This window comes from Capsicum annuum, chromosome 5, assembly GCF_002878395.1.
Source record: "Capsicum annuum cultivar UCD-10X-F1 chromosome 5, UCD10Xv1.1, whole genome shotgun sequence".
NCBI lineage: Eukaryota > Viridiplantae > Streptophyta > Magnoliopsida > Solanales > Solanaceae > Capsicum > Capsicum annuum.
Genome location: NC_061115.1, coordinates 217,218,825 through 217,242,360, shown reverse-complemented (window position 1 = coordinate 217,242,360; position 23,536 = coordinate 217,218,825). Strand labels below are relative to the sequence as shown.

The window sequence follows — 23,536 nt, the reverse complement described above, 5'->3', positions numbered from 1 at the left end:
ATGTGAAGTGAAGTCTCATTGTTCTTGTTCTCACGGAATAACAATGCCGGACTAATCTTGAGGGCTTCTGCCACAAAATGGGAGCGGCCAAAATGGGCGGCCATGTGTAATATTGTGTTTCCCGTTGGAGTGACTTGGTACGCATTTTCTTCATCCCTTTTCAGATATTCAGCAAGTACAAAATCACCATTACTGATATTGCCTTGGATCAAAAGAAAGGTACTTATTGTTTGCTTTGATCAAAAGAAAGGAATTTGTAAAGAATGTTTAAACATGAATAAAATCATCTGTTTACTATTTAAGATCTTCTTGTCATGACTCCTTTTTCCAACAGAAACAAGACTAACTAGTTGCAATAGACCCTTGTGGTCTAGCTCTCTTCCCCCAATCCTACGCATAGCTTTCTGTGACCTTGGAGAAACTGGTAAAGTTGTTGTCATGTGACCAGGAGGTCACGGGTTCAAGTCTTGGAAACATCATCTGGCAGAACTGCAAGGTAAGGTTGTGTACAATAGATCCATGTGGTCTGTCCCTCTTCCCCGGACCCTACGCATAGCTACGATGCTTTACACTGCAATCTTTTCTTTTGGAGAAATGACATTCACTTTGGTGCTTAAGAAGCAACCTATGATGATATTCTCTTGTTTTTCTCTTTTTTCTTTTTTTGGTTCCTTTCTTAACTTGTAAAGTCGAGTATGTTGCAGCTGCCTATAGGTAATATCACCATTATTATTTCATTAAGTTTTGCTCATTTGAGTTGGTGAAAAGATTTTCTTTGTTCTGTCGTCATGTTTTGTTTGTTTCTTAAGTAATCGACTACTCTATTTGTTTGTTTTTATGAGAAAAGAATCACAAGATAAAGTGAATCTTAAGAGATCCAAGTATTACTTTTGTCTTGGGAGGTTTAATAAGTTCTCAAAACTGTTCATGTTCATTATATTCTTTCAGTTTTTGACATGAAAGCGAAAATATGAAAACATCAAAATCCCTTTCCTGTGATCAAGGCAAGCACCAGATCCCTTTCTTCTTTGAGATTCATTAAGAATCTAATTAGTTTTTCCTATATAATAATGTTTCATTAAGATAAAGCAAAGGACACACAGGATTATCAAAAGGAATGGATCCAATCTTGTTCAGTGCTGCAATGAGAGGAAATATCAGAGATGTCTATTATAATTTGATAAGGGATGAAGAATATGGATACCAAGTCACTCCAAAGGGTAACACAGTCCTTCATGTCGCAGCCCTCTACGGCCACTCCCATTTCGTGGCAGAAGTCCTTAAGATTTCTCCGGCAATGTTATGCTGTCAAAACAAGAAAAATGAAACCGCTCTTCACATAGCAGCTAACGAAGGGCATACTGAAGTTGTCCGTGTGCTACTTGCATGTGTCGAAGATCATCATAATACTAGTGATAAACTCACGAGGATGACAGATGCGAGTGGAGATACAGCCCTGCACAAGGCCGTGCGGAGCCAACATCTAGATGTGGTTAAGCTCTTAGTGAAAGAAGATTCTGAATTCGAATTTCCGCCTAATCATGCACAAGAGACGCCACTGTATCTGGCGGCTGAATCTGGTTTTCATGATGCTTTGATTATCATCCTGGAATCCTGCAACAATCCAACTTATGCTGCAGGTCCATCTAATAGAACGCCGCTGCATGCAGCAGTAATTCAGGAACATAAAGGTACAATATTTTTATTATTTTCAGTATCAATATCTAACCTCAGTTGATTTTCCCATAATTAACATCGTCTACATAAGTTTGGATTAATCATTTCGATAGTCTCACCAGGATCCTCTATTGGCCGCATCAAATTATAATCCAATGGACTAATTTTCTTCCTAGTTAATCTCGGACAACTATCCCAATCCCTCTTCTCCTCTCCAAAAGACTCTTTCGCCAAGGTGTAGAGAATGATGTGAACAAAGAAATTTTGGCCTGCTCCCGTGACTTTCTAAACTAGCCAACCAAAATCAATCGTTATGTGGTTATTTAATGTCCAACAGTTTTTGTCCCACCTGAATAGATATTCTTCCGTAAGAAAAAATAGGAGGGAAGAGAAGAAGACTTAGCGGAGGGGTGGGTTGAGCCATGTCATTTCAGTATCTCTGTGCAACTTTATATTCTTTGACTAAAATTTTTTTCTAAACAGCCTCTCTACTTCTTCGGAGGTAGTGGTATGGGCTGCGTACAGTTTACCTTCCCGGGACCCCACTATGTGGGAATACACTCGGTATGTTGCATTTGTGGATTTTATAACAGCGAGACAGGTGACAGAACTTGTTTTTTCCAATGAACTGGTTTTTTCAGCATCCTAAATTTGATATCCATTTTACTGGTAATGGAAGTTGTTTCACTCGAGGAAGAGGAGAAGAGGAGATTGTTGATTGTGAGATAGCTAATTTTTCCATTAGATTCAATGGTACTCGAGAAACTGGACGAAATTAAAGGCTCTCTAGAGAGGAGCTGCATCTGATATTTTTACCATTTAAAATGGTATAAATGCGTGAAATAAAATTATGTATCATTTGCATTACTAGCTATGTGATTGCTCTAAAAAACATTTATCTGCAATTTTTGTTGATGATTTCGTAATGTCTGTTGTGCAACTATATTTGCAAGAATATCTAACCCATTATTTATGCATTTATCGTGTTGACACATCCAGATTGCATTAGATCACTTTGGCGATGGAATAAGCCTTTATGCGAGGAACCTGACTTATGGGGTTGGAATTCACTGCACTATGCTGTCAAATTAGGACTGAAAGACGTAGTTTCTGATATGTTGGGGTGGAAAAAATCCTTAGTGTACCTTCCGGCAGGCAGTGAAAATGACTGGACGACAGCAATTCACATTGCAGCCTGTGAAGGTGACGTAAACATGATAAAGAAGCTATTAAATGACTGCCCTGATTGTTGTGATACGCTTAATAGCAACAATCAAAATGCTCTTCATATTGCCGTATTGAAAAATCAAGACAGGGTAGTCCACATCTTATTAGGTTCTGATAAGTGTGACAGCCATGTTGATGAGCCAGATATTAACGGCAACACTCCTCTCCATTTGCTTGCTGCCTCTGGTAACCATGTGCCTGAATTAATAAACCATCCTAGAGCAAAGAAGATGTTATTTAACAAAGAAAACCAGACTCCACTTGATATAGCGTTGTCATGCAAGGTGACAACAAAGAAGGTAAGTAGCCGTATATTTGTTTTTCAAATACTGGTTGTACTTGAGTATATGCTGGTGAAATATTGATATACAAGTTCAAGGATGATATCAAGCAAAAGAACATTAGTGTGAACGATATGTGGTGTTGAAACATCAAGTGAAACTTTAAATCTATTTCTTGCTCTACCTTCGCCTGAATTAATTTTACATGATATCATTGTCTCCTAAACTATGAACAGATTAGTTCTCAGTTAAACAAGTTACTGACAGACTCAATATAAACTGTACTACTGATGAAAATAGGAGAAATTGATGGAGGATTTGTCTAGCACTGGCCGATTTGGAAAACGTGACTTTGAGGTAAAGAAGAAGTACGAGTACATGCACAATTCGAATGATGAAACGGCAACAGGAGTCAAAATACAACTCAGTGATGAAATGGGAACAGGAGACAAAATGCGACTGAGGGAAGATGATCATGATAAAGCTAAAAGGGCAGATCAAACAATAATCGAAACTACTATGAAGGTAGCTGAAGTCCATATTGTTGTGGCCACTTTGATTATGACAGTCACTTTCGCTGCTGGTATCACATTGCCAGGAGGTTTTGAGAGCGATCCCGATAGCCATAATCAAGGGATGGCGATTCTGACAAGTAAAACAGCATTTCGTGCATTTGTTGTTTCCGATGCTATTGCCTTCACATTGTCAGCTGTTGCCATTTTCATCTGCTTCCTCATGGCTAATGCAAGTACAGGACCTCAACATACAAAACTTATACAGAATCTTTGTAATCTCGCATGTATTTTTCTGTGCTTATCGATGTTAGCAGTTGTAATTGCATTTGCAACTGGTATGTTTGCTACTTTATCACATTCACTTGGTCTTGCCATTACAGTCTGTTTCATAGGTTGCCTCTCTATTGTATTGTACTTCTTGGTTGTTATTTATAGTTGTAAATATGTGTGATGAGAGTAAGATGAAGAATATAAGTGAGTAGAGAGACATGAATGCTAGTTTCTACTTTTACTTATTGCTTCCAAATGTATAATTCAACTACATATTTCAGTTTTTACCGAATACCTTGAAGTACATGTTATTTTAGTTATACATCCTTTTCCACATGATATAACAATCTACGTAAGATGATTTTCTTCTATTCAAATTATAAATGGTCGCATTTCGTCACCGACAATTCTATAGACCCAATGTACCTTTACTAAATAATTCATCGCAAAGAATTACATAGACCCAATGTTCCACAATTGGAGTTTGGGGATGGTAGAACATACACAGATGTTATCCTTACAGTGGAAGGCAGAGAGTTTTCGAATTTTGATAGATCTCAGTGCAAGGATAAACAATTAAAAGTAGTTCAAAAAAGAATGTGAGAAGTGGAGAAGCCATTAAAAACTACTATAGAGAATGACAAGAAAGAAAAGGCAGCCAAGTCCACTAAAACTCCCACTATGCACAGAGTTCGGGGAATGACAAGGGTGTATGGTATGCCATAGGCTGTTTCAAAAGCTTGAACCTGTGACCTCCTGGTCACAAAGATCATGACAAAGAAATCTTCATAATTTTTTCGACTAATTTTTTATCTCGACTAGCTCTGTCTTCATGATCATTACCCTCCGACTCTACATGTGGTTCCACCACCACTAACATCGCGAGCAAGATTTCTTTCTCTGGATGAAAGAAACAATTACAGTATTAATTCAAAGATGTCACCCAGTGTTCAATGAAGTTTGTTGTGCACTATGAAGTCTCGGGTTTAATTTTCACTAAAAGCTAAACGCAAGGGTGATTTCTTCCGATCTATTCTAGCATTGGTAGACGAAGTTTACTGTTAGTAGTTGTTGATGGCCCTGTGAAAAAAGTTGAACAAATTCCTTGCTTCCTGAAATACCTTTCCTTTTCTTTTTATCAAAGGCAAATGTTTGTGTGGTGTCCAAAATATTTCTTAAAACAAAAAAGGGCATCCCAGTGCACTAAGCTCCCGCGATGTGCAGGGTCCGGTGAAGGGCCCAATCACAAGGATCTATTTTACGCAACCTCAACTTACATTTTTCTAAGGCGCTGTTTCAAAGGCTTAAACCCGTTAAATCCTGCTCAAATGGCAACAACTTTACCCGTATTCAAAATATTTCGATGATAATATAATAAAGGACACACAAGATCATAATTTGAAATATCTGTAAATCCCAAAATCCAAAAAAAATAAAGAAAAAATGAAAAGAAAATGGATCCAAATTTGTACAATCCAAAGTTTGGTTTAACATATGAATAGTTATTGTTTTCGATATATGAAAAACGAGATTTCCTTAGTTGATTCTTTGACAATATCGAATCAAACTATTTGTCCTTATTTCGATAAAAGAATCACAAGCTTCTTCGCAAGAAAAACTTTTTTTAACGTAGTATTATACATACTTTCTTATGCATAGACCCCTGTGGTCTGGTCCTCGATTTTCCCCCGACCCTACGCATAGCTATGATGCTTTACACTACAATCTTTTCTTTTGGAGAAATGACATTCACTTTGATGCTTAAATTTTTTGACCGACTCACTAAAAACTGTACTATTGATGAAAATAGGAGAAATTGATTGAGGATTTGTGTAGCATTGACCGATTTTGAAAACGTAACTTTGAGGTAAAATGGAAGTATGAGTACGTGCCCAATCCGAATGATGAAAAATGAACAGGAGGAAAAATGCAACTGAGGGAAGATGATCACAATAACGCTAATATGGTGTCACAACCTGAACCGGGGACCCTGGCCGTGATAAGCATTCCCGAACCCGAAGGCCCAGAACACCCTCTTTCTATCTGGTAATCATGTACATAATTCATATGATCAAAGTAATACAGAATAGACACAATAATACGAAAACATGGTCAACAATTTAAAACAGTTAAAGGCCTGAAAACATACCCAACAATATTTAATGAACATCTGCAATAGTCTGCGAAATCTCTACTGACATACTATCTGAATAACTGGGACAAGGCCCCCAGTAGACCAAAAGCCATACTGAAATAAATACCTAAATGACTAGGCCTTCCGAAGCAAAGAAGGCTATACTCTACTGAGGATCTGGACCCCTAGACTGCGCCTCAGTACCTGGGAGGAAGGGGGATCAGCACAATTGTACTGGCACGCGAAGCAATCCAAAATAGAGTAATTGAACATACACACACACAAACACACACACACACACACATATATATATATATATAATATGTGAGAGCAAATTTTCATCAAACATTATGCATAAAATAGTTTCTGAAAAACACATGGGCACCTTCTGAAAACATGTAACCTGTCTGTAAATCTCAAACTGTGATCTGTATATTAGTTCTGAGTTAGGTGGTATACCCTACAAGTCTGATATTCCTCAGGCGATATGGAATCCTCCATTGACTCAGTGGGGAAGCCTCCAACCTGAGTATGCCGCAAGGATTGGAGTTCCTGAATCTAATACGCCACACGACACTTAAGTCAGCGTATAATAATATACCAGGGTCAAGAAACCATGGTTTTAGGCAATGAGTTGCTTGAACTCAAGCCCTCTTCCCACCTAACATCTCTGTATGCCCATTTTTTAACCTTTTCTATACATGCAACATTCTGAATGTCTAAAATATGATAGTCTAAAATGTCTATTAGTCTTGAGTCTGATATGGCATTGGTCTGAATTTGTATCGTCATACCAAGACTTACAAGTCATGATTCCTGAGCCATAATAAATTAAGCTAAATCTTTCATTTAAATCATAATTTAGACTACCAAAAACATGCAATTGATATAGAATATTTCGTGTTTTGAAACTCAAGTCAAAATCATGCAAAAACTTCAACAACATATGGTGGTCTAGTGCCTTTAGCAAATCCATGCACTCTTTCATTACATGCATTATGAACATTAAACATTCATGCTAGATTCCCTCTTTAGTGATTTAAAACAACCTTTAAATCATAACAAGAGTTCAATCATTTCATATAGTGCTTTTCAAGGATGCATTGCAAAATAATTCATATGCTATGACAAAACTGAAAAATTTCTAATAAGAGGGAATTCACCGAAAATCATGCTCTCAACAAGAATTCATTCTTAAATACATTGTTTCATACATTCATATTCTCAATTCACTTTGGGGAAGGGAAAAATACCAAAACAAAGATGTTAAAACATTTAATACATGAATTAGTACATATATTCAAAAAATCCCATTCTAAATCATGATTTTTCTATGCCCATGAGAATTTAGGAAAACCACGCGTACCTCTATTTCGGAAAATAATGGGTGCTTATTGAAGCCTATGGAATGGGGATTCCGAATCTCTAATCAATTTTGAAAACCCATGGTTAAATCTTGATTTATTTGGGTTTTTAGTTTAAAACCCTTGGGAGTGTTCTTGAGTGTTTTTAGATGAATGTGGACGTATTTTGGAGAATTAGGGACTGAATTTCGTGTTTATGGCTGAATAAGGGTGGGAAAAGGACCATTTTGCCCCAAAAACGGAGTGTTTAAGTCACTTGAAACCATAAGATATGCGCCGCATATGATATCGCATATATTTACATAGGCACCGCATATGATATCGCCTATAATTACATAGGCGCTGCATATGATGTCGCCTATATTTACATAGGTGCCGCATATGCTTTCCAGTGGCCATGTGCAATTGGTTAGGCGACGCATACTACTTTGAAAGGCCATAACTTCTTGCTTGTGTGTCAGATTTTAGCAAAATTTGTATCGTTGGAAAGTTAACTCGAAGACCTATCATTTGAGACATAGTACTCTCTCTAATTTGACGTATACAGAGAGTTATGGTCGATGGAAGATGACACAAATTACAACATCCACTAAAACTTAATCGATCGAAATAGTTTCAACTTCGTCCTTGAGTTGAAGGATCTCTATGGTCTAAATTCATGCTCAAATCGATTCACACTCTATATAAACATGCCAAATTGGCATAGGATTTAAGGCTCTGGGATTATCAACGCATTAGAGTCATGGTTTTTATTCTAGCCCAAAATGTGGGGTGTTACATTATCTCCCCCTTGGGATCATTCGTCCCCGAATGTTGGATATAATGTCAAAGTCTTAAGGGTATGGGATAACGCGGACATGATATGTTCCCTAAGAAAGAATACACTGATCGGAAACGTGACTATAAGATTGGAACTACTGATGTTTTAAATGCTTATGCCAAACATGCATATCCGAGGCATGGAATACACAACTGAAGCTACTCATAGGCTGAATTCTCATAAGGAATCATGCATATCTGATCCATGGATTTGTGCCCGAGTTGTTCTCATGAATGAAGGACTGAATACACTGATAAGCTGAACTTTTCTATTGAACATGCATTTCTAATATATGCATATCTGACTGAACTAACGTATGAACGTATGGCTAAATACGCGATAATAACTGATGTGAATCTTGTAATAAGAATCTATGCATGCAACTGAATGGGGTATCTCCCCCTTTGTAACCTATGTCCCTCTATGAATTGTAATAAGCTTGTAGGGCACCTACGAATTGAATCATAACTGAACATCTAGAATCTGAATTTAATGCATGATGCATGAAATGGGCTATACTCGTAACTACTGGTATACTCTATCTTGGAATAGTAGCATGTGTGAGATTTAAAGTAGCATGAATAAGTGCAAAAACGAGAAAACAAGTCATGCGAATCTAACTGCTAAACTGACTTATTGGCCATATAGACTGAATTATACTACACCCTCATACTTAACTGGAGTGTCTCTTCATCACAATTCTCTAAGGAAATTCTAGCAGTAATAGGGAGCCATAAATCTTGGGTATGGATTACACAAGACATCCAACTGAGGAATCACCAAATTGACACTACTCTGTAGTCTGGAACATAGGCATATAACACCTGAATTAGGATAGAATTACCAGGCCTTTGGCATTAAAACTTCTTACTTTCAAGCTTAGCACATTTCTCGAATATCACTTAACTATACTATTCTCCTTAAATATCATATTCATTCAACTCAACTTAAAATTATCATATGAGCATTGACAAATCTTTCTACTAATGTCGAAAATAACTTAATCCCTTCGCGTGATCAAGCCTAACTCTAAGTCACAAAAATACAACATGCCAGACCACGCTATTATTCTAAACCATATGATGCAATCTTATATATCTCCTTTAAAGATCACATCCTAAGTATAACATGCCTTACCACTTCAATGACTACTCTGAACTCTTACTATGAAGTCGCTAGCGCATATAGCGTTCCTTTACAGTAATCTCAACATGTCATTCAAGCCTGTCTTTATAACCACATATGAACTTCAAAGCAAACACTCATAAAGGCCTACTTCACATATTCTCTAAACCACAATCAATATCACTCCCACGAGCTACCCTAAGAACATACACATTCAAAATTCCACTAACCATCACATAAATAAAAACTTGGCCCTAAATCTTACTTCATACTTATGACCTTATCTAAACAAGCGTACTATGATCTTCTATCGACAAGGAATAAGTACTCACCACCACTATCATCGTATAAGGAGGAGTCACAAAAAGGTTAGAACATAAGATCTGAAGGCATAGAATGATACAATATGAAGCTTGACACTCATCTGAGGCCTGAGGAATAGAAAAACAACAACAGGGACTTACCGAAGTGCTCTGAATTTAGGGTATTCATGGCTATATGCTGAATCTCACCAATCATTTAGAGTAAAACATGAGTTATGGAAACGGAGCACGTTATAAAGCATGATTACATGACTCTGTATCAAATGTATGAATGTGAACTGATCGTGGAACTAAATCGTAAAGAATGAGTTGGTATTAGGATCATTGGGAAATACTGAGATAGGAATGGGTTGAGATTTACCCTTACTTTTTGATGTTCTATATCATCATGAGATCACTACAAGAATCTGAGAGTCTTACTTGGTTATTCGTTTAGTCATCTCCCCCTTAGCTTCAAGCCAACATCTTAAGTTTTTAGGAGATACCTTACTAGACTTTAAACTTAACTGAACTCACTACACTCTGGGTTCTGAAATATGACAATACACAAAATTAATAAAACTTAACCTGAAAGACCACATGTGAGAGTGGAACGCCCACTACTAATACTACCTCCTGAGGCACACTCTATCATTCTGTAACCCTAATAGTCATCATCTATTACTCGAACACTTACTAACTTTGAATCTTCATGAGTATCCCCAAAGTTGAAGTGCACACCCTCTAGTGCCTCTACTCTTATTTCTATTAGCATGACTTTCAAGGACTCGAGCTTAGATTATAACACCTAACATGGGTATCACCAAGTCTTCAATGAGCCACTCTATTTCTATCGTAGTCTACCAACATAGCAACTTCAAACTTATTTTCCTCTACCATGAGAATCAAGTTCATATCAAAAGTCCCACTGTTATCAATCAAAGGTCCTTAACTTGGCTATTTAGAACACCATATACCATCTAGATAGTCTTTTTCCACCTAGAAATTCAACGGTACCAGTAGCCACACACAACATGTAATAGCCTTAGAAAAATACTACAACTTCATACCACCTTGGGCATACTTCTACATCACATATACATCATCATACTTCATTACGAATCAAATAAACTTAGGCACTTGCATACACTGTTCAAGCCTATAGATCACTTCCATATAACTAGTATCATTAACCAAGAAATCATCACATCCACCTCCATGGCCATCAATTGTTTCAAACTTAATGTCTAGTGCTAAACATGATTTACAACCAACCTTACACAGAATCCTCACTTAGAAACTATGAAATAAACATCAAGAAACACTAGTACACTAGAAATTCATAACCACAATAATCTATCATGACCTTACGGTTTTCCTTGTCATAATCCATTAACACGTACTATTTCAATACATCAAGCTTGCAAATCTAATTCCACGAAACATGTATCACCAATCTCTTGCAACTATTCACCACCACACCATTTAAATTCAATCCTATATTCCAGCATCAATCATTTACAACCAATGAAGAGTGCAACATAATATAAATATACTAATCCTTCAAATTGTGATATTCTACCCATTTACTTCAAAAATATACTAAATACTTTCTCACAAGTAGTATTAGTTTACAACTACCAATGAGAAGAAGGTTAAAGGGTAAGGTCACATAATAGACATGATCAACCTTAAGCTTATATTATAACCATACAATCCTATCTACTTATACGACTTTCTCACATCACACTTACTTACCCCAATGGGCATGTAGACTACCTTCAAATACCCCATATGACAATGAGTCTATACTTACAACCTACTGGCTAATCTAGCCATTTTCATTCATAGCCTATAAGGGGTTTCTATAACCACCTTAAGTATCCACTCTGGGATTTTTCTGTATTTTGAAAGGAAGAAAAGAATAACATTCGGAGTCAACACTTCCTCCATGGACCACCATACAATTCATAAATGGTACCACCACATTAGTCTACCACAACGAAAGGGTAAATCATTCTCAATCAACGGTTATTCAACTATAAATATTTAATCACAAAAGTCACCCTCACTCTGACCTCTAACCTTATGACTTTGTATCACAAATTTCTTGGTCTAATTTCACTACCAATAGGTCATGACACCGACACTCTAACTTATACTACTACTTGGGTGGAAATACAGTTTCAACAAACACAAGAACAACAAGATGAATAACAAGTTGCTAGTGAATAGAAATAGGCCTCACACGGCTTCACTAGACTTTTGTTTTCAACAACATACCGATATCAATATTACAAGAGATAGAAGCTTGATACACAATATTCAATGACTTAAGAATACACATCTTACTCTTGTCTTAACTGAATGCCTCATAAGAACAAAGACACAATTTTACACTAGGGAACTCCTCTATCGTCCTTTGTGGGACTTCTGAAATTTCTGCTAGATAATCAAAGAATATCTGGAAACACCAGAGTGAGGAAGAAATTAGGATAACTTTTATTTTCGTATGGGTGACACCATAGCACGAATTAGAGTATGAAGGAGGAACATTTTGACTCTATATCATGAACTAGAACAAGAAGAAAGAGAGACATTCCTAAACGCCTTTTAGCCTCCTACTTATAAGTGTGGCGCGCTACACACCCATAAACAAGAATCTACCCAACGCAATTTTGCAGACACCCTGGGACCATGAACCGTGCTTTGATACAAAGTTTTTCATAACCCAAGACGGGGCCCTAGCCGTGATGATCATTCTCAAACCCAAAGGCCCAAAATGCCCTCTGTCTATCTAGTACTCATGCACATAATTCATATGATCAAAGTAATATGGAATAGACACAATAATATGGAAAAATGTTCCAAAATTTAAAATAGTTAAAGGCCTGAAAACATGCCTAACAATATTTAATAAACATCTGCAACAGTCTACGAAATCTCTACTGACATACTATCTAAATAACTGGGACAAGGCCCCCCAGCAGAACAAAAGCCATACTGAAATAAATACCTAAATGACTAGGCCTTTCGAAGAAAAGAAGGATCACCAATTGAACCCTATCTATCAATTCTACTGAGGATCTGGAACCCTAGACTACGCCTCAGTACTAGGGCGGAAGGGGGTTCAGCATAATTGTACTGGCATGCGAAGCAATCCAAAATAGAGCAATTGAACATATATATATATATATATAATACGTGAGAGCAAATGTTTATCTAACATTATGCATAAAACAGTTTTTGAAAAACACATGGGCACCTTCTGAAAACATGTAACCTATCTGTAAATCTCAAACTCTGATTTGTGTATTACTTCTGAGTTAGGTGGTATCCCCTACAAGTCTGATATTCCACGGGTGATATGAAATCCTCCATCGACTCTGCGGGGAAATCTCCAACCCGAGTATGCTGCAAGGGTTGGAGTTCCTGAATATGAAATGCCACACAACACTTAAGTTCGCGTATAATAATATACCCGGGTACCCAAACCACGATTTTAGGAAATGAGTTTCTTGAACTAAAGCCCTCTTTAGGGAATCACCTAACATCTCTGTATACCCATTTTAAAACTTTTTTGTACACGTAAAATTTTGAATGTCTAAAATCATGATAGTCTGAAATGTCTATTAGTTTGAGTCTGATATGGGATTGGTCTGAATTGGTATTGTCATACCAACACTTGCAAGTCATGATTCCTGAGCCATAATACATTAAGCTAAATCTTCCATTTAAATCATAATTTAGACCACCAAAAACATGCAACTGATATAGAATATTTTGTGTTTTGAAACTCAAGTCAAAATCATGCAAAAACTTCATCAACATATGGTGGTCTAGTGCCTTTAGCAAATCCATGCACTCTTTCATTACATGCATTATGAACATTAAATATTTATTCTAGATTCCCTCTTTAGTGATTTAAAATCACCTTTAAATCATAACAAGAGTTCAATTATTTCATATAGTGCTTTTCAAGGATGCATTGCAAAACAATTCATATGCTATGAGAAATTTGAAAAATTCATAATAAGAGGGAATTCAATGAAAATCATTCTCTCAACAAGAATTCATTCTTAAATACATGGTTTCATACATTCATATTCTCAAATCACTTTGGAGAAATTCAAAAGACCAAAACAATGATGTTAAAACGTTTAATACATGAATATATACATAGATTCAAAAAAATACATTCTAAAACATGATTTTTCTATGCCCATGAGAATTTAGGAAAAACTCGCGTACCTCTATTTTGGAAAATAATTGGTGCTTCTTGAAGCTTGTGGATTGGGGATTTCGAATCTCTAATCAATTTTGAAAACCCACGGTTAAATCTTGATTTATTTGGGTTTTTAGTTTAAAACCCTTGGGAGTGTTCTTGAGAATTTTTAGGTGAATGTAGATGTATTTTGGAGAATTGGGGACTGAATTTCGTGTTTATGGATGAATAAGGGTGGGAAAAGGACCATTTTTTCCCAAAAACGGAGTGTTTAAGTCACTTGAAACTATAAGATATGCGCCACATATGATATGACATATATTTACATAGGCACCGCATATGATATCGCCTATATTTACATAGGCGCCGCATATGATATCGCCTATATCTACATAGGCGCCGCATATGCTTTCCAGTGGCCATGTGCAATTGGTTAGGCGACGCATACTACTTTGAAAGGCCATAACTTCTTGCTCGGGTATTGGATTTTAGCAAAATTGTTATCATTGGAAATTTCACTAGAAGACCTATTATTTGACACATAGTAGGCTCTCAAATTCAACATATATAGAGAGTTAGGGTCGATGGAATTTGACACAAATTACAACGTCCACTAAAACTTAATTGATCGATATAGTTTCAACTCGTCCATGAGTTGAAGGACCTCTATGGTCTAAATTCATGCTCAAATGGATTCACATACTACATAAACATGCCAAATTGGTATAGGATTTAAGGTTCTAGGATTATCAACGCATCAGAGTCATGATTTTTATTCTAGCCTGAAATGTGGGGTGTTACATAGGGCAGATCAAATAGTAATTGAAAGTATTATGAAAGTAGCTCAAATCCATATTGTTGTGGCCACTTTGATAATGACAGTCACTTTCGCAGCTGGTATCACATTGCCAGGAGGTTTTGAGAGCGCCTCTGATAGCCCTAATCAAGGGATGGCTATTCTTATAAGGAAAACATCATTTCATGCATTTGTTGTTTCTGATGGCATTTCCTTCACATTCTCAGCTATTGTCATATTTACCTACTTCCTCATGGCAGGTCGTAGTAGATTTCCTCAACATAAAGAAATTGTAAGTAAGCTTTATGTTTGGGCAAGTATTTGTCAGTGCTTGTCCATGTTAGCAGTTGTAATTGCATTCGCAACAGGTATGTTTGCTACTTTATCACATTCACTTGGTCTTGCTGTTACTGTCTATTTCATAGGTTTCCTCACTATTTTAGGTATGTTTGCTGTTAATTATATATGAAGGAATAGTCCAAACGGCTATAGTAAGTGAATATTTGAAATATAAAACATAGTTTGAACCAAAGTTATTGAATTCAACCAAAAACGTGACTATTGAATTCATCCAAATATGTGACTAACATTATGATGTCTCTGTGCCCCCTCAAAAAAACTTAATAAAAATAGAATTAAAAAGATTTTGAGTAAAGCATCTATTTAACGCCCCAAAAATGAGTCACGAGATATTACACGGTGCTTAAGGCTACAAGTAGCCCCAAGCTAACCCTTGAGCCTGCTACACTTACTTTAGGATATCAAACCACACAAAATATTATAATATATCAAATTAGAGTTGAGTTAACTGGAAAACATAGTGCGAGTATCAAATGCTGAAAAGTCACAACACAACTAAAAATCTTGTCTGGCAAAGCATCTACTACTCAAGAACTAGAGAGTCATTGGGACAGATCCCCAACTGACTCATACTCAAATGAAAGGAACTAGAACAACTATTAATAATACTAAGTGTCACAACCCTATTTTTTAACTCAATAAAATTTGTCTTAAGTTCGAAAGAGTTTTTATTAAGACAAAAGAAAATGATTTGTTTCGAAGAGTGGTTGTTTTTATATTTAAAATCAGAGTCACCACTTGGCATAATCTGGTGTGCCAAGTCACTATTGGAAAATCCTTTTCAAAACCATTTGACTCTATAAACTAGTTTGCGAACAGAGATTCCGGTTAAGGAATTCTGTTGACTGAGGGGAAGGTGTTAGGCACCCCTCGATCCCGTGGTTCGATCATGGTCGCTTGGTGAAGCGTATCGGCTAATTTTGATACTACAAATGTAGAAACCACACAAATCGCACAAAATATACAAACAAAACAAAAACAAAACAAATCCCCAAAAATATAATGTCCAGTCCGATTATTACAACCCAAAATAAAAGAAAAGTACTAAAACGTAATCCCACAATAATCCTACACTATGCTCTTAGGCTTTACCCGATGCCTTGGGCCTTGATCATGATCCACCTTCGCCAACATGACACATCGGTGCATTCTCCGGTGAATAAATACATCAATCTTCGGGGTATTCCCCGGCCAAATGAGTACATTTCAATCCGAAAATATAAACCAAATACATTTCAACAAGACACTTTCATCATTCAACGATCGCACGCCATAAAATTTGCCTAACCAACTTATATTTTTCCTATCCATTGTCGGCCTAAACATGATACTACCGTGCTTCAACAGCATCCATGCTCATTCCGAACTAAACGACATTATACCAAAATTGATTTATTCACCCCTTTTTATTTTTTAATTCCTACCCCCACTAGTTTTACTTTTTATCAATCACACCTTCAAAGTTACTCCGATTCATTACACATATCAACGAAATCATATCATCAAACACATAATTATAACATCGTAACATCAACAAAAATCCAACAATCACCACATAATCACAACCCAATCCAACAAATCAAAATAAAAGAGAATGAGTATAGAGATGGACCTCAATAGAATTGGTTCTCATCGATAATAAATAAATCCATGCCGAAGAACTTCGATTTGAACCTAAAACAATGAAACTCCCCAAGTCAATAATATCGATGTCGAATTCCACCCAACCACTTTTATTTCTCACTAACCCATACCAAATCTCACGAAAACAAACATAAAATCCATGCCAGAACAGTGAAGTGGAGTCAGATTAGGTCTTTTCTCGATAAGTGGGTGATAGACAATGAACCGATGGAATTTTTGGCGAGAGATCACTAGCTGTTCACACTAAGATCGATGTGATCCCGCCTGAGTATGCAATTTTGGGTCGTTTCTTGAGGTTTTGGTTACTGATTTCGAAACCTTAGTGATGGGACTAGTTTTTTGGTGGGTTTGTTGGTATTGGGGTAGTGTACTCTGGCAAGGTTTTGCCAAAATCGAGGCTCATGGATCGGTTCCCCTTCTTCTCTCTCTTGGATTTCATCCCTCTCTCTCTCACGATCTCTCTTGCAGCTCTCTCTCGCTCTGTTCCTCTCTTCTCTCTCAATCTCCCTCCATTTCTCACTCTCGATTTCTCACCTTTTCCTGGCTCCTTTTACTCTGTGTGTGTCATCTATTTTCTGGTGAGCTGTGAGTGTGTGTGAGATTTTTTTGTGGGTGAATCTCTGTGGGTTTCTGCGAGTGAGGTCTGCTATAGTGAGGGTGATGGAATTCCCATTTTTAGTGAGGTATCATCGTGTGAATTCTTGTTAGTGGTGTATATGTAAGATTGAAAAGAACAATAGAGAGTGATCTGTGATGGTCATGTGCTGTGTGGCCCCACTCTCTTTTTCTCAATGCTTATTCCTTTGTTAAAAAAATGTGGGGTGTAGGTGATACGGGTCAAATAGGCATCTTAGCACTCAAGAATATGAAGACGTGAGGAAAGACTCGAGCTTGTAGGGCTGCCTAACCAAGGAACAAGCTTTGAAGTGTAGAGAACAAGTCCCAACACTCCAAAGTTGTACGAGAAGCCAAGCCCCTTTGTTTGGGCTCATTAAGGGCCTTTTGGTCATTTATGTAACAAGTGTTTCCCTAGCTTATAAATAGAACAATTAGGTAATTTTGTCATTTAAACTTTGATGATATGTTTTGAGAGCACCATAGAGTGTCTTGCAAGGTGGAATCCTTGTGTTGGTAGCTTGCTTAGAAACATTGGTTGCTTGGGGATTCCGGTTCCCTTGAGGTCACGTAAGAGATAGGTTTATGCTGTGTGTGATACTAAAGGTTCAAGAGTAGAATAAGCTCTTGGGTTGTTAATATTACATCTCCATTTGTCTATCTTTCTATCATTACTTTTTTCTAATCGTTTGTGTTCTTGTTCTAGTATTGTAACCCGTGACTTGTTGTCATTGTTATATCCTTGTTGTTGTTCATCTTGTCTTCATATTGTTGTTGTTAATCTTACTTTTGATTGGCTGTTTCGGTGTTAAAACACACCTTTTATCTCGTCATTGTTGTTGTTATTGTTGAATCCGAGTGTGGTCTCTAAACGGTCCTTGAATCTTCAGATTTGTGGACTGTTTTGAGTGTGTTTTCTTTTCTTCTTGATAATTCCAGTATCATTTGGTATCATAGCCAGCTTTGGTTTTGTTCCTACAACACCAATCTTCATCTTGGGCTCCCTTGGTTGAAAATTAAAAAAAAAAAAAAAAGGTTGAAAACTAAAATTTCCAGAAAATTGCAAAACTGTCCATTTGGTGTTCTTGGCCGAAAATTGTGTTATTGTTGTGTATTGGCCAAGAATTTTTGTTTGTTTAGTTGTTTCTAAGTGTTGTCTTTCTTGTTCACTAACACTTTGAGTCTAAAATCTAAACTTGAGCTTGAACTTGTTGGAGTTGTTGTTGTGAACTTGAAGAGTGGCCGATTGTTGTTGTTCATTGTGGTCTTATCCGTGACTTGTTGGCATTGTTGTCGATATAGGTGGACGTTTTGATTGTTGAGTTCTTGGTGGTTGATGAAGATGTTCTTGATGTTCTTACAACCTTCATAACTTGATGAATAAAGTGACTACTAGATCTTAAAAAGGTGAAGGGAAAAAGGTGAAAACATATTAGTCTTGTAAGACTTGCAATCATCCATCAACTAGTCAATAACTTCTCAACAACTTTTCTTTTTTTTTAACGACCTTGTTTTAGGGAATTAGTGCAAAAAGTCAAGTCTTCCATTCTTTTGAATTTGAATAGGATTTCAAGACTTGTTTCCCTCCAAAACAATTCCCACCGATTCCAAATCACCAATTGTTCAAGACTTTCAATTTTGGAAAATCAAAAAATTGTTAGGCCGCAACCAATACGTGACTTCCACGTCACTATTACTGTTCACACAACAAATTTTGGCTCAAATTTGGATTTTCTTAGTTTCTTATTGTTGGTTCCTAGTTTCGTTTGTTGACTCTAATAACTAATCGACAAGCTAGTACTCCTTTACTAGATTGTAAATTAGTTTTTGAATACGCTTCTTCGTGTTAACGTTGTTTGGTTTGTTCTTTTCTCGTTTTTGAGTCGTATTATCTTTCGGTTCAAGTTCGTACATTACTTATTTGAGTCGTTTCAAACAAGAATCTACTCTGACCTCGAGCCACAATTGGGACCAAGTAATCTCATTGGAGTATAAGCGAGTTATCAGCGCTTGTGAGACCAATAGAGTGAAAACGTCAAAGTGTGAAAGTGATGAATTGTGGACTGTTTTGAGTCGACTCATGGACTGATTTTTGCTAACATTAACGTGTTATTGTTTTTATTATGTTTTATTGTTCTTAATAGGTACTGTGGCATCGGGAAAGGTGACCATGAATGATTTGATGTCTGCCATAATGGGTATGAAACATGACCTTAGTAGTCGAATGGAGAGAATGGAAAGAATAATGGACCGAGTGGAAGGAAAAATGGAAGGGACGGAAAGATCTCTTTGCAAGGAGTTGGATAACTTGATAGAGCAACCAAGACTTCCTAATCAAGTTCCCGTGAGTTGACATGCTCCACATGAGGTACAAGGAAATCAAACTAACTCTTGCACTCTAGTGAATGAGGCTTGTAGCCAACTAAGTGTGAATGATAGTTAGACTTTAGGTGAGCCGAATGTTCCTCCATTTGGTGATTATAATGTATAACTTGAGATTGTGGAAACACTAGTTGATCCATCTAGTGTTGAAGCCATTGTGGCAAGTGATAGTACATTGTCTTGTGGAAGTCATGAAGACCAACTTGTGTGTGAAAATGGTGATGTTGAACATGTTGGCCGTTTGACTAAGGATGACCCTCTAGTTGTTTTTGTTGTAGACCATGTTAGTATAGAGGGTGTCAATGAGTGTAATGGTGGTAGTCTTCGGGAAAGGAAGTATGTCCTCTACCCGTGTCCATGGACACTCTACCCCTTTGATCCCGGTAACTATTTGAAATGTGATGTTGATTCATTTCAAACCATATTCAAGAATGACGCGTGTGCATTGTGTGGGCATGGTTATGTTGATGCTAAGCATGTCTTGTATGCAATTCGGGTTTCCCGTGATTGGTGCATCATTTTTGAGAACCCGAGGGATGTTTGGTTATATGTGAAATCTGAGCCACCTTGGCATGATGCTATGATTTATTACGCTAATCCTAACCCTCAAACTTTGAGGAACTTGTGTTTGCTTGTCCTTCCTATTATTTTGCAAGGTTCGAATTCGAGGACGAATCCTTTCTAGGGAGGGGAGGATGATACGGGTCAAAGAGGCATCTTAGCACTCGAGGATATGAAGATGTAAGGAAAGACCCGAGCTTGTGGGGCTGCCTAACCAACGAACAAGCTTTGAAGTGTAGATAACAAGTCCCAACACTCCAAAGCTATCCAAGAAGCCAAGCCCCTTTGTTTTGGCTCATTAAGGGCCTTTTTGTCATTTATGTAACAAGTGTTGCCCTAGCCTATAAATAGAACAATTAGGTCATTTTGTCCTTTAGACTTTGATGGTATGTTTTGAAAGCACCATAGAGTGTCTTTCAAGGTGGAATCCTTGTGTTGGTAGCTTCCTTAGAAATGTTGGTTGCTTGGGGATTCCGTTTTCCTTGAGGTCACATAAGAGATAGGTTTATGTTTTGTGTGGTATTAAAGGTTCAAGAGTGGAATAAGCTCTTGGGTTGTTAATATTACATCTCCATTTGCCTATCTTTCTATCTTTACTTTGTTCTAATCGTTGGTGTTCTTGTTCTAGTATTGTAACCCGTGACTTCTTGTCATTGTTATATCCTTCTTGTTGTTCATCTTGTCTTCATATGGTTGTTGTTAATCTTACCTTGGATTGGCTGTTTCGGTGTGAAAACACACCCTTTATCTCGTCATTGTTGTTGTTATTGTTGAATCCGAGTGTGGTCTCCAAACGGTCCTTGAATCTTCAGATTTGTGGACTGTTTTGAGTATGTTTTCTTGTCTTCTTGATAATTCTGGTATCATTAGGGGTAAGGGGGTATATGGTGTGGGGTAGGGGTAGGTTTTTAGAACAAAGTTTGTTAGGATAAGATTAAGGATTTAATTTGTTAAGGTTTTGTTTAGAGTTGTTATTTTTTGTATTTTTATGGAGGTGTTATCATGTAGATGAGGGTACACGGTAGGATAAAGTAAAAATGGGTAAAAGAGATGTCGGGTAGGGATGAAATTAGGTGTCTACACTAAATGTTTAGAAAATAGGTCTTTGAACCATGAGGACTCACCACTGTAGGAATGTAGACAAAGGCACTCGGAATCACTAACGCCGCTAGGACTGAGCACCTGAACCTACATTATGAGAAAATGTAGCACATAAACGAGTATGCGGATCAGTACTTTGGGAATGTACTGATTATATGGAGGTTTATGCATTTAAATAAACAATACTAATAAATCTTTATAGAAAACATGCATGATATTGTAAATGACTCACATAGCTTGAATGAAATTCTCATAAATCATGAATGAAGAAACATGTAATATAAACCTGCTGAGTCATTATACGAATCTCAAATCATACATTCTTCCCTTATCCTCAAAAACTGATAAGTCAAAGAAAATCTTTAAACAATCTTTGCAAAACTCATACATCTTTATTGATGAGTATAGGACTTCTTTGAAACTAAATAACTTAAGACTTGGAATTGGGAAACTTTGGAATCTTATGGACTTAGATCTTTAAGACCGTAACACTTTAAGATATTTTGGAGATTTAAAACTTGGAAATCTTAAAATAATCAAACTTTCAACATATATAGTTTTATCTTAATTAGAGTAGGGGACTGCTTTGGGAGTTTCTTCTAACCGACATAAACCATAAGAGCCACATGGAGTCCAACATATTACCCACGTTAGGGAGATTCCAACGTCTTGCCCACGTTGGGGAGAGCTGCTACACCCTTGTCATTAGAATAGAACCTTAAATTTAACTTTAGTGATCACTATCTCTACCTCAGGCCCATAAATCTCAATCCTACGATGGCACGTAGTTCTAGGATATGAGACCTCAGAATCATATCTAACTCGGAGCTAAATACTACTCCCATACTTATGCTTAGAAAGTTTAGGAAATCCACCTTAAAATAACTCAAGGGTCTATCACGAAGACCAAATTAAGCTTCTCTTTGCTTTATATCATAAATAGTGTGGATTCCTATCTTAAATCAATATTAAACCATCAATCTTGATTCAAATATTGGTAAGCAATTAGCTAGAGAAAAACTTAAGATTATAACATTCTTAAAACCAACTCATTCTTGATATGGATATAATAATTCAAAACTTTCAAGAACATGATCTTAAAATCTCAATACACTTTTTGGGACTCTTAAGGAAATATCAACAACTCATTATTGGACTTAAAGCATGTATGCATATTCAAGTAATATTAACCTTCAAGATAGTAGTAATTCAAGACTTCAACTTTAAAACCATTCATAACTTCAATCGTGGTAGGTATACACTAGTCATTCATAAATTCTCAATTCACAACATAAAATAGATAAAATATCATATAATTCAAAACTTGATGAACTCATAATCTCTTGAACTTGAGATATCAACTAAGCATAATACAACTTGAAAATACAAAATTCTTTAAGAAAAACTAATATTTTGGGCACAAGAATGAAAGGTTGTTCTTGTTCAAACCCCACATACCTCAATGGGAATTCGGAATCTTAAATCACTTTCAAATGTGGTATTTACGCTTAAGATCTGGCGGCACTACGTATACGTAGTGCATGTTGATATTTTCACTAACCATAAGAGTTTGTAGTATGTTTTCTCATAGAAGGAGTTAAACCTAAAGCAAAGACGTTGGCTAGAGCTTCTAAAAGTCTACGACATGAGCCTGCACTATCATTCGGGCAAGGCAAATGTGGTAGCCAATGCTCTCAGCAGGTTTTCTATAGGCAGCCTTTCTCATGTTGAAGAGGGGAAGAGAGAGATGGTGAAGGATATTCACCGCCTTGCAAATCTGGGAGTGTGACTCTTAGATTCCGAAGATGGAGGGGTGGTTGTGCATGAGATAGCTAAATCATCCATTTGTGCCAAAGTCAAAGAAAAGCAGGCCAAAGATCCCATCTTGATGCAGATTAAGAATGATGTGGGTCATCAGAAGGTGATGTCTTTTGAGATTAGTGGTGATGGTATTTTGAGATACCAGGATAGACTGTGTTTGCCAGATATAGATGGCCTGCGGAAGGGAATTATCGATGAGGCTCACACATTGAGGTATGTTGTTCACCCAGGCTCTACAAAAATGTATCATGATTTAAAAATCATTTATCGGTGGAATAATATGAAGCGTGATGTGGCTAATTATGTTGCCAAGTGT

The 23,536-nt window shown here is 36.9% G+C and overlaps 1 protein-coding gene across 2 annotated transcripts; it reads left to right on the top strand.

The window, feature by feature from the left end:
• Positions 1-329: 329 nt before the first annotated feature.
• On the top strand, positions 330-4,276 carry LOC107849663 (protein ACCELERATED CELL DEATH 6-like). Of its 2 annotated transcripts, XM_016694218.2 has the most exons (4): positions 330-496; positions 1,084-1,691; positions 2,677-3,203; positions 3,486-4,276. In XM_016694218.2, the coding sequence occupies exons 2-4, from the start codon at positions 1,118-1,120 to the stop codon at positions 4,149-4,151; spliced, it is 1,767 nt and encodes a 588-aa protein (XP_016549704.2). In that variant the 5' UTR covers positions 330-496; positions 1,084-1,117; the 3' UTR covers positions 4,152-4,276. The 2 variants fall into 2 exon arrangements, with proteins under 2 accessions (XP_016549704.2, XP_016549705.2); XM_016694219.2 differs by having other exon boundaries at positions 330-1,691.
• Positions 4,277-23,536: the final 19,260 nt, after the last annotated feature.